This window comes from Chlorocebus sabaeus, chromosome 18 (assembly GCF_047675955.1).
Source record: "Chlorocebus sabaeus isolate Y175 chromosome 18, mChlSab1.0.hap1, whole genome shotgun sequence".
Taxonomy (NCBI): Eukaryota; Metazoa; Chordata; class Mammalia; order Primates; family Cercopithecidae; genus Chlorocebus; species Chlorocebus sabaeus.
This window is the reverse complement of record NC_132921.1, coordinates 58,986,293-59,002,001: the sequence shown is the minus strand read 5'-3', so window position 1 is coordinate 59,002,001 and position 15,709 is coordinate 58,986,293. Positions and strand designations below refer to the sequence as shown.

General features: G+C 40.9%; 1 protein-coding gene across 4 annotated transcripts in view; it reads left to right on the top strand.

Moving 5' to 3' along the window:
- LAMA3 (laminin subunit alpha 3) overlaps nucleotides 1-15,709 on the top strand; it is a 283,212-nt gene that overhangs the window by 210,736 nt on the left and 56,767 nt on the right. For all 4 annotated transcript variants that reach the window (XM_007974442.3, XM_073006417.1, XM_007974441.3 and 1 more), the window contains 8 exons: nucleotides 1,330-1,436; nucleotides 5,585-5,635; nucleotides 6,197-6,348; nucleotides 11,173-11,283; nucleotides 11,390-11,501; nucleotides 11,733-11,900; nucleotides 13,563-13,759; nucleotides 15,436-15,552. In XM_007974442.3, coding sequence (XP_007972633.3) covers nucleotides 1,330-1,436; nucleotides 5,585-5,635; nucleotides 6,197-6,348; nucleotides 11,173-11,283; nucleotides 11,390-11,501; nucleotides 11,733-11,900; nucleotides 13,563-13,759; nucleotides 15,436-15,552 — 1,015 coding nt within the window. The remainder of the gene's footprint in view (nucleotides 1-1,329; nucleotides 1,437-5,584; nucleotides 5,636-6,196; nucleotides 6,349-11,172; nucleotides 11,284-11,389; nucleotides 11,502-11,732; nucleotides 11,901-13,562; nucleotides 13,760-15,435; nucleotides 15,553-15,709) is intronic.

Genomic DNA, 15,709 nt, shown 5'->3' with positions numbered 1-15,709 from the left:
CTGAAGCACAGAGGGTTACAGCAGCAGCCTAGGATCACACTTGTGGAGTGTGGAGGCAGGAGTGCAGACAGATCTTTCTGATCCTTTACATTGTGTCACCAGTGTATCCATGGTAATACATCGGTGAAGTATATTGAAGTACATGGTAACGTGTATTGGAATTGCCTAATTTTTTTTTGATGCAGTGCTTACATTTTGGGAAATGAGGTAAATGCCATATTTCCTTGAGTCTATCAAGTCCATTGGTGATAAGACACCACACATCAGTTTAATGACAATTTGCAGGTGACTGGATGGGGAGTGGAACTTTGTTAATGGAAATATTGTAATTGACACCCCAACCCCAGGAAAATTAATGTGTGCTTATTTGACTTTTTTTTTTTAAACAGTCTAAGAATCAAGGAAATGTGATCTTTAAACTTGTAAATCAGGAATGAGTTCTCATTACTATACTACCTAGAAGAACAAAGGCTCAGGGCCAAAGGTAGCAGCTGTAACTGCTCTCAGTTGTTTAAGAATCATTATATACAGCACGGCAGCAATTAGTGCAAATATGAATTATGCAGACTTTACATAGTACAGGTCAGGTGCAGTGGTTCGTGCCTGTAATCCCAGCACTTTAGGAACTGAGGCGGGAGGATCACTTGAGCCCAGGAGTTCAAGACCAGTCTGGGCAACATAGCAAGACCTTATCTCTGCTGAAAATTAAAAAATTAGCCAGGCATGGTGGCATGCACCTGTAGTTCCAGTTTTTTGGGAGGCTGAGGCAGAAGGATCACTTGAGCCCAGGAGTTCAAGACCAGTCTGGGCAACATAGGAAGACCTCATCACTACTAAAAATTAAAAAATTAGCCAGGAATGGTGGCATGTGCCTGTAGTCTCAGTTTTTTGGGAGGCTGAGGCAGAAGGATCACTTGAGTCCAGAAGCTTGAGGTTGCAGTGAGCTATGATCATGCCACTGCATTCCAGCCTGGGCAACAGAGAAAGAGAGGAAGGAAGGAAGGAAAGGAGGGAGGGAGGGAGGGAGGGAGGGAGGGAGGTTAGGAAAGTCTTCCCTCATCCAAGGAAGGAAGGAAGGAAAAATATTAAGAAAATCTTCCCTCATCCAAAAAATTAGAAATTATGTGGCTCTTACTTCAAGTTTATTTCTGTGAGACAATTCAAGGGTAAATATCTCTGTATTGAGAAATATTCATTCTTGCAGATCTATGTCAGTCTTCCTCCCAATGGGTTACAATATCCCAAACACAGAGCTAGAGATTGAGAAAATTGGTTGGGATAAACGATGAGTTATTTGGGTGTTTCTCCTCCTCTCTACATTTTGTGTAGGTGTGCACCGGGATATTTCGGGAATCCCCAGAAATTCGGAGGTAGCTGCCAACCATGCAGTTGTAACAACAATGGCCAGCTGGGCAGTTGTGATCCCCTGACTGGAGGTAAGGTCGACCCACACCCCTGCTAATTTGCATTTATAAAGCTGGTACAACTTAACAGCCTCAGAACCCAAGCACGCATTTTCAGGATGCGTAATACACAATTCCAACCAGCAAGTTGTCCCCTGGTTTTGACAACCCTGGAAATGCTTAAATAGTATTTTCAGCTTTGGTGAATAACCTGTTTCAATGCACTTAAAAAAAAAAAAAAAGTGAATTGTTTTTAAAACTTACCTGATCATAACCAAAATAACTTCAGATCCTACTTCGGTGATTTTGCTGAGATCTCCCTTTGATATTGTAGGGATATTGTCACGTCAGCTTTCCTGTGCATGTCTTATGAAATTGAAATACTCTTTATCTTACAGCAGTACATGTTCTGGGATGTGGGTGGGTAATTGGGGTGGATTTTATACATCAAGAAAAACATAATTAGCAGGAGTTAGTATGGGTTTATTAGGAGCAACTTGGACCAAAAAGGAAGACTATCCTCTTCCTTCTTTGACAGAATATTAATAGGATTCATCAGGAAAATTCTATCGATGTAGTGTAACACCAAACACTTAGATAAAATCTTTCATGTTATACTTACGGACAAGTTGAAGAACTAAACCCTGGATGTGTGGATTCCAGCTGGTCAAATGACTATTCCCAAAGGAATGCAGGGTAAATGGATTAATGCCAGTCTAGAATGGGGTATTTATTGTCATACTTCAGGACTTCATCCTTGGCTCCACATTTTTTATTTGGATGGAAATATGGAAAGCATGCCTACCCATTTATCAGATGACACAAAGTTGGGAAGAACAGTAAAGGGACCAAGGGAAAACTTCCCCCTCACCTGCAGAAGGTTTGCAGAAAATCAGCAGACAAAAGGCAGATTAATAGGAGAAAAGGCCTACACAATTTTATTTTAATGCGTGTAACACAAGAGAATCACAGGACAGTGATTACCCAGTAACCCAGGTGGGGTGTAGATGCTTACGTACCCTTCTTCTTACGGGAAAGAGATGTGGAAATGTGGATGATTTTAAGGGTAATGGTAAATGATTTTTAGACTGACTCAATGGACTCAGAGAACATACAGTGAGGCCTGGGACAAAGTCTTTTGGGCCCACAGAACAGACAATGGTTTGTGACAAGAGTCTGTCCAGGTGTGTTGACAGACTTCAGTCTTTCTCCCTGAAATATGAGTTAAGTTAATGAAAACTCATGGAAGAAACCAGAAGTAGTTTGTTTTCATTTTTGGCAAGTCTGGATGTTGGGAAGATAAGTGGGTATCAGAGTAAAGTTTTTTCCGGCATCTGCTGGTCTCCAAGGGCCTTCAATTTAAAATAATAAGCCTACCAGGGTGCCATATTTTGGGGTGAAATTCCCTGGTCTTCTCCAATAGTAAGTGCTTCCCATGACACATTCAGAATTCAAAAGGGCCTCAACAGTCTGGAATGATGGGCCAATTCAACCAGACAAAATGATGTTAAGGATAAGGGTGTGGTCCTATATAGTTGAGTGGAAAAAATAAATAAACGTTTAGCTATGTGATAAGTGGTAACTGGCTTAGTAGCAGGAGGTGTAAAAAGGTTTAAGGTTGTCATCAGCAGTCAGTGCAGGGTAGGTTAGAATGTGCTGTGGCCCCAAAGATAGCTCGCACTGTTTTCACTGAGTTGCGGTGTCTAAAGCCAGGGTCCATGGCACACTGCTCATGTAAGTCCTCACGTGAGAGTTAGTGACGTCTTTAGAAGACAATAGGAGAGCTATAGTTGTTCAGACAGAGAGTAAGACTCTGAAGGGATGTGGAACTGTGTCATATGAGGAAGGATTGGCCAGGGAAGTGAAAGGAAGAGCTGGAAAGGACATGTTTGTCAGGCTGGCACATGGGAAAGGGTTGGTCTTGTTCTCTGAGACATAAGGGACAGAACTTAGAGCAAAGGGTAGAAGCAAGAGGGAGCTCTATTTTAAATCATTCTAAGGAAGAAATGTCGAATGTTTAAAGACGAAATAGATTGCTTTAAAAGGAGGCGATTTCTCCTGTCACTGGAGGTATTCAAGAAGCCTCAACATCACTTGCAGCTTATTCACCAGACTAATGCCTCTGCAACCCTCGTTTCCCCCACGCCAGTGACACAAATCAGCAACCTGAAATGAGGATAGTAACTGTTTGTTCCCAAAATGGAAGAAAATGCTCATGTATGAGACTTGCTTATTCCTGTTAGAGTTTTGTTGTTGTTGTTTTTATTCTTTTTTTTTTTTCTTCAACTAATAATGGACATATTCCTTGGTGGTCAAAATGCAAGCTTGTTGGGAAAATTTCACTAATAAATCAATCATCCAGAGAAGCCTAGTTCCCCATAAACTATTCAGGGTGTTGTTGAAAATTTTCAAGGAAACAAGACCATGCTTGCTGGCCAGAAGCCATTTACAGACTAACTGAGGAAATAGAAATATCACAATATGTACATATAAGAGCGAATGACCGGGCATGGTGGCTCACGCCTGCAATCCCAGCACTTTGGGAGGCTGAGGTGGGTGGATCACCTGAGGTCAGGAGTTTGAGACCAGCCTGGCCAACATGGGGAAATCCCATCTCTATTAAAAATACAAAAATTAGCCAGGTATGGTGGCAGATGCCTGTAATCCCAGCTACATGGGAGGCTGAGGCAGGAGAATCGCTTGAACCCGGGAGGCAGAGGTTGCAGTGAGCTGAGATAGCACCACTGCACTCCAGCTTGGGCGACAAGAGCGAAACTGTGTCTCAAAAAAGAGGAAAAAAAAAAAGCGAGTAAGGCTTTTTTTAAAAAAAGGAACCCATGATGATATATATAATAAATTAAAATGTATACAAATGTTTATAAAGGGAACATTGTCTTTGTGTGGCAAGATCAAGGATGATGCTTTTATCTCATTTTCCTGACTTCCCCATATTTTCCATAATTAATTTATATCAGTTTTTTACAATTAAAAGTAAATGTGGCTTAAAATGTCTGTATATACACACAAAGTGTGGAATATTATTGGCTGGTGAGAATAACAGATGTGAAAGCCTCTTGCAGCTTGTCCAGGAAAATGTTAAGCATAGAGTTTTGCTGTTGTGAAGGTAGACAGTTTGTTCAGGGGGAAGTGAGAGGACATGTCAATGTCAGAAGGCACGGCATGGGGAAAAGGTACACGTGGAATGGGTCAAGAATGCCCAGGGTTGACCAGCAGGCTTCACTGTAGCTGAGAACCTCAAAACTCAGCTTATCCAGCCTGGCCAATATGGTGAAACTCCGTCTCTACTAAAAACACAAAAAGTAGCCAGGTGTGGTGGTGTGTGCCTGTGGTCCCAGCTACTCGGGAGGCTGAGGCAGGAGAATCGGTTGAATCTGGGAGGCAGAGATTGCAGTGAGCCGATATCGCACCACTGTGGTCCAACCTGGATAACAGAGAGAGACTCCCCCACTCCCCTCCAGCCAAACACACACACACACACGCATACACACACACACACACAAACTCAACTTATATGTGCTGTAGCTGGTGGCATGGGCCCACTGACATTGTATGCCCGTCACTATCACCACATCTGTCACACTGTTTTGTAACTTGTCTGCCCTTGTGTTTCATGGGACTGTTAAGTCACAGAGCAGCAGGGATTTTGTCTTGATATCTTTGTATTTCCAGCAGCTAGCATGGGGCTCTGGCACACTGTAAATGCTTAAAGTTCCTCAGTGAATGTTTGCACAATGTTCTTGAATGATGCCAGAAGCAGCACGAATATACAAGAGGCTCTCCAATGAAGAAAGGCCTAACGCGAATGATTGAGAGGCTTGGTTTGATAAGAAAACATGGCCCTTTATCGAGTTGACCTTTGTAGTGAAGGAATTGAATATATAACACGGAGGCCACAAAAGCAGTTCCTGCAGCGAGCCCGCTGGGAGATGAGAAAGCTTCAGGGCATTGGCGTGGGTGAGGGAGGGAAAAGGAAGAGCTAGTGATGCTGGGTAGTTGGGTGTCTATTAGGTTTGCCATTTTAAGTAATGGCAAAACCCACAATTACTTTTGCACCAAACTAATAAAACCTTGCAACACTAGCTTTTCTGAAAACCACGTTAAAGAGCAGATGAAGAATAAGTTTAATAACAATGTCTTCTTTGGTTATTTTCTGATTTCAGACTGCATAAACCAAGAACCCAAAGATAGCAGCCCTGCAGAAGAATGTGATGGTGAGAAAAGACAGCCTCTCCTCCTCCTTTCCAAGTTGTGGGGTTTGGTTTAAGATATGTGAGCCCCATGCTGGGTCATGCAGTTTCCAGTCTGGGAAAGTAAGGGTGGGAGGAGGTGGAAGGAGGACTACTTAAGGTCAAATCAGCTTCTCTCTGTATGACCTTCAGTGGGTGACTCTGCTTCTCCAAGCCTCAGTTTCATCATTTGCTAAGTTAACATGATAATTAGACCTACCTTATAGGGATATTAGGGAAATGCTTGTAAATGTCTTATCACAATGCCTGGTAGATCGCAAGCATCCCATAGTTGAAGGCTATTAATATTTTCCTCATGTATAAAGTAAGCAACAGGTTGCATGGAATCTCCATTTCTAAAATGCTCCCTGTGCATAGGGCTCTCCTTTTTTCAGAATCCACATCCCTCCCTGAGAAGACCAGGGCTGTGATTGTCACCTGTGATGATCTGTGTGCGTGCCGACTGGGCTGCATAGCACTTGGGGTCTTTTCACAGTCCCACGGCCCCCCCCGCAGCACATTTGCCTTTGATTGTGGCCCCTACAGATTGCGACAGCTGTGTGATGACCCTCCTGAATGACCTGGCTACCATGGGCGAGCAGCTCCGCCTGGTCAAGTCTCAGCTGCAGGGTCTGAGTGCCAGCGCCGGGCTTCTGGAGCAGATGAGGCACGTGGAGACCCAGGCCAAGGACCTGAGGGTAAATCCCCTGCGTCTGAGAGTAGATACGTGGGGAGGAGATGCTGCGGGAGTGGATTCTCCATAAGCAGGAAGGAGGAGGTTGACTCCTGGAAAGGCTCAGGGGTTGTCCTCCTTCCTCTGATCCAAATGAAGATAAGAGTTTTCCTGGTGGAAAATCACTTTTGTGAACACACAAAACTAACACATCTAGATGAACAACCCCTATATTCAACGTGGGTTCTTTTCTATTTCCCTAAGCATCAGCTGGTCTGAGAAGTAAAGGGAAAGAGTACCAAAGAGAGAGATTTTAAAGTTGGGTGTCTGGGGGAGACATCACATGTCAGCAGGTTCCGTGATGCTCCCTGAGCCGTAAAACCAGCAAGTTTTTATTAGTGATTTTCAAAAGGGGAGGGAGTGCATGAATAGAGTGTGGGTCACAGAGATCACATGCTTCACAAGATAACATCACAAAGCAAATGGAGGCAGAGCGAGATCACAGGACCACAGGATGGGGCAAAATTAAAATTGTTAATGAAGTTTTGAGCATGCATTGTCATTGATAACATCTTATCAGGAGACAGGGTTTGAGAGCAGACAACCTGTCTGACCAAAATTTATTAGGCGGGAATTTCCTCATCCTAATAAGCCTGGGAGCGCTACGGGAGACCGGGGCTTATTTCATCCCTTTGTCTATGACCGTAAAAGACAGCCGTCTCCAAAGTGGCCATTTTAGAGGCCTCCCGCCAGGGACGCATTCTTTTTCTCAGGGATGTTCCTTGCTGAGAAGAAGAATTCAGCCATATTTCTCCTATTTGCTTTTGATAAAAGAGAAATATGGCTCTGTTCCACCTGGCTCACCAGCAGTCAGAGTTTAAGGTTATCTCTCTTGTTCCCTGAACATTGCTGTTATCCTGTTCTTTTGTCAAGGTGTCCGGATTTCATATTGTTCAAGCACACATGCTCTACAAACAATTTGTGCAGTTAATGCAATCATCACAGGGTCCTGAGGCGACATTCATCCTCCTCAGCTTATGAAGATGATGGGATTAAGAGATTAAAGAAAAGACAGGCATAGGAAATCACAAGGGTATTGATTGGGGAAGTGATAAGTGTCCATGAAATCTTCACAATTTATGTTCAGAGATTGCAGTAAAGACAGGTGTAAGAAATTATAAAAGTATTAATTTGGGAAACTAATAAATGTCCATGAAATCTTCACAATTATGTTCTTCTGCCATGGCTTCAGCCAGTCCCTCCATTCAGGGTCCCTGACTTCCCACAACAGTCCTCCTTCCTCTGATCCAAATGAAGATAAGAGTTTTCCTGTTGGAAAGTCATTTTTGTGAACACACAAAACTAACACATCTAGGTGAACAATACTTACTGAACATCCAGGTGAATTTTTCTCATAGAGCCTTTATTTCAGTATCTTGCATTCAGAAGACTCAAACACAGGTTTGTGTTAAATTGGTATTAACTCTTCTTTAAATGTTGGATAGAATTTTTCCAGTGAAGCCATGTGAGCCTGAAATTTTCTTTGTTGGAAGTTGTGGTTTTTAAAAATAAACCGTGAATTTAATTTTCAAAGAATAGATATGAGACTACAGTATTTGGGCTATGTGTTTCTTCTTGAGTGATATTTGGTCATTTGCACCTTTCAAAGAATGTGTCAATTTCATCTTAATTACCAAATATATTGACATAAAATTGTTCATAATGTTCCCTTATTATCCTTTATACATTTGTAAAGTCTATAAAGATGCCTTCTCATTCATTTTCTGATAATGATAATTTACATCTTATCTCTTTCTCTTAATTATTTTGGCTAGAGTATTATCAATGTTGTTGATCCTTTTATTTCGTTGATTTTATCCATTGTTTTTCTGTTTTCAATTTCATTGATTTCTGTTCTTATCCTTTTTTTTATTTCTTCCTTGTGCTTGCTTTGGGTGAAACTTGCTGTTCATTTTCTGGTTTCCTAAGCTTATTTTATTGATTCAAAATCTTTCTTGATTCTAACATAGGCATATAATCCTATCAGTTTTACCACTAAGCACTGCTTTAGCTATATCCCACAGACCTTTTAATGTTATGTTTTCATTCTTATTCAATTCAATGGATTTTCTGATTTTCCTTGTGACGTATCTGTAACCCATGTGTTATTTAGAAATGTGTTGACCAGGCATGGTGGCTCATGCCGTATTCCCAGCACTTTGGGAGGCCGAGGCGGGTGGATCACTTGAGCCCAGGAGTTGGAGACCAGCCTGGCCAACATGATGAAACTCCAACTCTACTAAAAATACAAAAATTAGCCGGGATGTTGGCACACACCTGTAGTCCCAGCTACTTGGGAAGCTGAGGCAGGAGAATCACTAGAACCCCAGAGGCAGAGGTTGCAGTGAACTGAGATGGTGCCACTACACTCCAACCTGGGTGACAGAGCGGGATTCCATCTTAAAAAACAAAAACAAAAAAGAAATGTGTTTTTAATATCCAAATTGGGGGATTTTCCAGATAACTTTGTGTTACTGGTTTCTAATTTAACTCTTTCATGGTCAGAGAACACACTTTCTATGATTTCAATCCTTTTAAATGTGTTGAGGTTTGTTTTATAACTCAGAATGTGGTCCATTTGGGTGAATGCTGTATGTATACTTAGACGGAAGGTGGCTGAGAGGGTATCCTAAGAAGTAATAGAACCTATTTCCCTCAGGGGAAATAGGGGATGCTGTGCCCATGAATGGGGGCTAAAAAGCAGCCTGGAAACTGCCCAGTGCTCATCGTTGGGTAATGGCCGTATGAGAGCCTAGCAAAGCTACAGGGGTGGGACGCATCTACAGACCTGGATCTGTGCTGAAATGTTACATCCTCTCAGTGCCACCACGGTATACAAATCCTAAACTGCCAAAGTAAGACCTGGTCCTAGACCGCGGGTCGGAGGCTTGAGTAGGGGTGGTGATAAGCATAAGAGCACTAGACAGGGCCCAGAGAGCACAAAGAAAGGGGAACTCCCACCCAGAATGAGCCTGCAAACGTTGTTAGCAGAGAAGTAATAAGAAAGATGCCAACAGAAGCAACAGTCAAGAGATGAGTTCACTTTGGATAAAATGAAAACAATAGGACAGTCTAAAAATGACTTTGCAGAATAACACCCAATAGAAGGAACAAGAAATTAGGAAATTTGAGGGGGGAAACCACCAGAAATCAAACAAGAAGGGGTAGATATGAAAAGACTCAATTGAAAATCATGGAAATGAAAGAATACACTCATTGAAGTAAAATAATTCAGTAGATGAGATCAGCTCTAGTCTAGACACAGTGAACAAGGCTTTGGGGAAAGTTTAATAAGTACTTTTGGGTTGAGGACTGATTCTAGTGGCTATCGCTGAATATATATAGCAAAAGATTATTCTAGAAAAATGACTCTTTCCTATCCTTTTGGATAATTTTAGTCCAAGATTTATAGGCTTAATATGGAGAAGAGGAGTGGAAAAGCATTTATGTCGTGAGGAAAAAAAAAAAAAAAAAGGAAGCCACTGGGTTGCTGGGATTTTGTCAACACAGCCCCGCAGCCTTCACCGTTCTGCACACATGCCGTGTGCCACACCCTGTGCTAAGGGCTTTACTCAAGTCTCACAACCTCCTCATGAGGAACCTAGTGTTATTCTCATTAAACAGGCATGGAGAAGCTGAGCATCTTGCCTAAAATCATGGTGGTTCTAGAAGAATTCAAATCACGATCAAATTCTAAAGGCCGTGCTTTATCCACTCCACCTCTTATCCAGGTGTTCTGCTGACAATCTATAAAATGACTTGCCTCCCTTTCCCCGTCGTAAAGTTAAAATAGAACTATCTTCTTACCATATCACACAAACATGAGAAAATTAAGAAAGATTACATATAAGAAGGGAAGTAACAGTTTTAAATGCCCATGTGTACATGACATTTTAAAATACATTAGCTCACTTATCACCAAAACCAACCTTGCAGCTAAATATGATAATCCCCAACTTACTAATGGAAGAGCAAGGCTTAGTGAGGCTCATCTATTATGTGGCAGACTTAGGGTTTGGACCTAGGCTTTATTTAAAGCCTGTATTCTTTTACCCAGCACTGGTTCTGACATACTTATTGAGGTAATAATATCATTTTTTCTATAAACTTTTTCAATATATTAATTCTTTTTTCCAAAAAAATTGAAAATAATCATCATTCTAGATATTATATGCAGCAGCGTCTAAGAATCTAAGTGTACTGAGGCAATTTAGCCTAAAAAAGGGGCAAGGGACCTGGATTATGGTCGTGAAGCAATCACCGATGAGCTATACAACCATGGACAAGTCAGCTGACTTCTTTGGGCTTCCATTTTCTCATTTGCAACATGAGGCTGTTCAGCTACATGAACTCTGAGTTCCCTGTGGTTCTGTTGGATGAGATTCTTTGAATAGATTCTTAATGGTTCCTTCATTCAAGTAGCCATATGCACTGCTTTTAGTGTTGTCAGGTTAACTGCAGATTTTAAAAAACTGTATTTATTATAGAATCTGGAAATTAATTAATCAGGTAAGTAGTATTATCCTCATTTCTCTAAGGTTAGGTCATTAATTCAAGTGAAGTAGCTCTTGTCTCTTCACATTTGCTACTTTATTTTAGAGCCATATCACAGTGTACATCAGAAAACAGATTCCTTATGTAGCCTATTTCAAAGAACCACATTTGTGTGTGTGTGGAACTGACAATGGTCTTGCCAAATGATTCTTCAGTTATAACCCTGTTGACCAGGTTGATAGGATTTAGTCTTAATATATACTGTAAAGTGACACTATTTGTGTTGTATTTCCAGAATCAGTTGCTCAACTACCGTTCTACCATTTCAAACCATGGATCAAAAATAGAAGGCCTGGAAAGAGAACTGACTGATTTGAATCAGGAATTTGAGACTTTGCAAGAAAAGGTAACGTGTTAGGTCCATTTAACTTTGGGGTTTTTTTTGCTTTCAAAGTATTTTTATCTTTCTTCATTGACTTACTTTGTTGCTAATCCATTTGTTTTTCATATAGGCTCAAGTAAATTCCAGAAAAGCACAAACATTATACAACAATGTTAATCGGGCAATACAAAGCGCAAAAGAACTGGATACGAAGATTAAAACTGTCATCCGGAATGTGCACAGTAAGAAGAGTTACTAAGCCCAATTATAGTTTTTTGGTTGCATAACCTTCGTTGTACACTAAAAGAATTCCCTTTAAGATTTCAACATTATGAAAAGAATCCCATAGTGATACTAAAAAACTAATATAAAATCTCCATAGAAGTTTCTGCCTTTTTTTTTTTTTTCTTTTTTTTAAGTAGCCTACTGGAGCCCAGAATTCCCAGTTTAATAAACCACTTGATGTTTCCTAGTTCTCTTAAAGCAGATCTCGGGGACAGATGGAGAGGGAAACAACGTGCCTTCAGGTGACTTTTCCAGAGAATGGGCCGAAGCCCAGCGCATGATGAGGGAACTGCGGAACAGGAACTTTGGAAAGCACCTGAGAGAAGCAGAAGCTGATAAAAGGGAGTCGCAGCTCTGTAAGAATGCTCCCAAATTCTTTTATCCAGTCCGTTCTAATTGATTTGAAACACGATGTACAGAGTACAATGTAGAGTTCTCCGTTGCAGGCGGAAGGCCTCATGGTTTCAGTGAATATTACTGTTAGAGCATCATGTGGTGAAAATCAGTAGCTCCCAGGAGATCCAGATTAACAAGGCGCTGTAGAATATAACAGCTTACCATCACGCAAAAAAAAAAAAGAAGGTTTTTCTAAAAGTTAGATATGGTTGCCTCTTTCTCCTTCTTAACTGTATTTTTCTGATGCTCATGCACCTCTTTCCAGTTTTCTCATTACATCATTATTAATGGTCACCTCACCACTACTGAATTTTTGAATCACAAATTGATATTAGCACTACTACAGATTGAGCTTCCCTTTCCAAAATGCTTGGGACCAGATGTGTTTCAGATTTTTAATTTTTTTGGATTTTGGAATATTTGCATAGACTTAATGAGACCTCTTGGAAATGGGACCCCAGTCTAAACATAAAATTTATTTATGTTTCATTTACATCTTATACACATATCTTGAAGGTAATTTTATACAATATTTTTAATAATTATGTGCATGAAATGAACTTGTGTGTTTGTGTATGTGTAAGACAGAGTCTTACTCCATTACTCCGGCTGGAGTGCAGTGATGTGATCTCAACTCACTGCAACCTCCACCTCCTGCGTTCAAGCGATTCTCATGCCTCAGACTCAGGAGTGGCTGGAATTACAGGTACCTGCCACCATGCCTGGCTAATTTTTGTATTTTCAGTAGAGACCGGGTTTTACCATTTTGGCCAGGCTGGTCTCAAACTCCTGACCTCAAGTAATATGCCTGCCTTGGCCTCCCAATGTGCTAAGATTACAGGCATGAGCCACCGCGCCCAGCCTCTGGAACAAACTTTTGACTGCATTTTGACTGAAACCTGTCACATGAGGTCAGATGTGGAATTTTCTATTTGTGGCATCATGTCATTGCTAAAAAATGTCAGATTTTGAAACAATTCAGATTTTGGCTTTTTAGATTAGGGATGTTCAAATCTGTATTACAAAAACAAACAAAAACTGATATACTAGAAATTAACAGAATACATAGAAAGGTTTTGACTAGAGAAAATGCCTCGTTCGTTCAAAACTGAGAAATATTAGTTTAGTGCATACGTTTTTCAGATACTGGCATTTATTCTTTAATAAAATGATGTATCAGTGGTTAACATATAGATACTAGCAGCTTTCTTGCTTAAATTTTTATTGTTCAAATTTAATATGAGTCTTGGCTTTTAATTGTAAATAGGCAGTATTCACAGTGGAAGAAGCATGCACTTTACCCCCTGCAGCCAGCTTAAGTTCAAGTCCTGAGCCTGACTGGCCATGTAACCTTGGGTCAGCCATCTCATTTCTCACGGCCTCCATCTCCTTATCTAAAACGTGAGAATGATAATTTATTGTTTTCCTGTGGAAGTTAAATGAGGCAACATGTACAGTGCACATAGCAGGTCTGTGTCAATGTGAGTTTCCTTTCCCATCCCCTCCAAAGTTCAAGGAAAACCATGAAATGAGTAGAAACTCTATTCTCCCTTCATAGTCTTTATAACCCAGCTTCAGTATGCTCCTCTGTCAAGTAGAAAACATGAAGTGATGTATTACAGTGCTGAACCGGATAAGGACCTGGCAGAAAACCTACCAGGGGGAGAACAATGGGCTTGCTAACAGTATACGGGATTCTTTAAATGAATACGAAGCCAAACTCAGTGACCTTCGCGCTCGGCTGCAGGAGGCAGCTGCCCGAGCCAAGCAGGCAAATGGCTTGAACCAAGAAAATGAGAGAGCTTTGGGAGCCATCCAGGTGAGTTCACAGTTTGAAGCTGCACACTTTCGTTAATAAGGATGAGAGAAGCAGGGATCTTTATTATTAACGAAGTGGCATAGTCAGGCACCTATCTGTACATCTGATTATACCACCTCAGACCCAGATCAGACAGGAACAAAGCATTAAGTGCAAAACCATAGTCATTTCTAGTCTTCAGCTACCAGAAAAGATTCTGAACTTAAACCACAGACAAAACAGTGCAAACTGCTTCACCTGCATCCCCGGCTGAAAGAGTATTGGAGGAATAATGTTGCCAAATAGATGAGAAATTAATATTGCTATAGTTAATTCAAAGTATATATTATGTTTTTGGTAATTTACTTTTTGTGTCAGATAGTAAACATAATTATCATAATCACCAGCAAAGGTATTTTAAGCCATAATCTGCTTTATAGGAAATAAAAGTATGGGTCACATACAGAAGCTGCAATGACAGAATTTAGAGCTCTGGATTTTGCAGTTCATATATATATATATTTGGCACCACCACGCCTGGCTGATTTTTGTATTTTTAGTAGAGACAGAGTTTCACCATGTTGGCCAGGCTGGTCTCAAACTCCTGACCTCAGGTGATCCACTCGCCTCAGCCTCCCAAAGTGATGGGATTATAGGTATGAGCCACTGTGCTTGGTCTTATAGTTCACATTTCAAGTAGTGAACATTGTATGCTAAAACAATAAGGCCAAGTGCAGTGGCTTATGCTTGTAATCTTAACACTTTGAGAGGCTGAGGCAAGAGGATTGCTTGGGCCCAGGGTTTTGAGACCAGCCTGGGCAAGGTAGTGAGACCCCGTCTCTACAAAAATGTTTTAAAAAATTAGCTGGGTGTAGTGGCATGTGCCTATAGTCTCAGCTACTCGGGAGGCTGAGGTGGAAGGATCACTTGAACACACTGGTGGGTTGGGGACAAGGCTGCAGTGAGCCATTATCGAGCCACTGCACTTCAGCCTCGGCAACAGAATAAGACCTGTCTCAAAAAAAAAAAAAAAAAAATTAAAAACAACAAAAGTATGAGAGGTTATATAGGGTTATGAAACAACAGTGAAATCAAAGTTGAATAACATAGGGCAGACCCCCAAACAGGAGGAAGTTGGTAAATGAAAATAAATGAAGTCTTAGTGGATGACTCTATGCTTAGCCCCCAAAGCCTCTTTGGATGGTACCATGTCTGTGTGAAGTTGCTGATTATGCCAAGGTAAGGAAGCAGGACCCAACTTTATAGGCCTCTGAACTCTGGCTGCCTTCCAGCCTGGCATTCTCAGGTTCTGTGTGACCTCTCAGTCAAGTGCCTGCTGTGTTCTCTTTGGTACTGGCTGATGGTTGCTGATGGTTTATTTACATAAAATCTTTTGGTCTGTTTCAGAAACCAGATTTTGATAATATACCCATCTCGTTGGGCAAGTTGACCCCTACTGTAGAAACCTTCTTCAGCAGTGATAGCAATTGTTTCATTGGCATATCATTTAAGGAACTATGATAAGACACCTCCACTACAAAAAGAACTGATTTCCTATCACTTTGTAATTGCCTAGACAATGTTTAGGTTCGAGAAAGCATTCTGACTTCGAAATTACTTACATGTTATTGTCCCATAAATTTGTCTATGCCTTCTGATAATATATCATGGAGCTCAAGCAATTTTTTTTTCTCCAGAGACAAGTAAAAGAAATAAACTCCCTGCAGAGTGATTTCACCAAGTATCTGACCTCTGCAGACTCATCTTTGTTGCAAACCAACATTGCACTGCAGCTGATGGAGAAAAGCCAGAAGGTAGAGGAAACAGTTGTTCTCTAGAAAAAGCTAAAAACATTTTAATTATATTGCAAGAAAACAATGAAATGGGCTGACCTACTTTTTTGTTTTATCAAAGTATAGTCTCTTAGATGGAAGGGAATACATTGAAATGTTAACAATAGTTGTCTCTTGC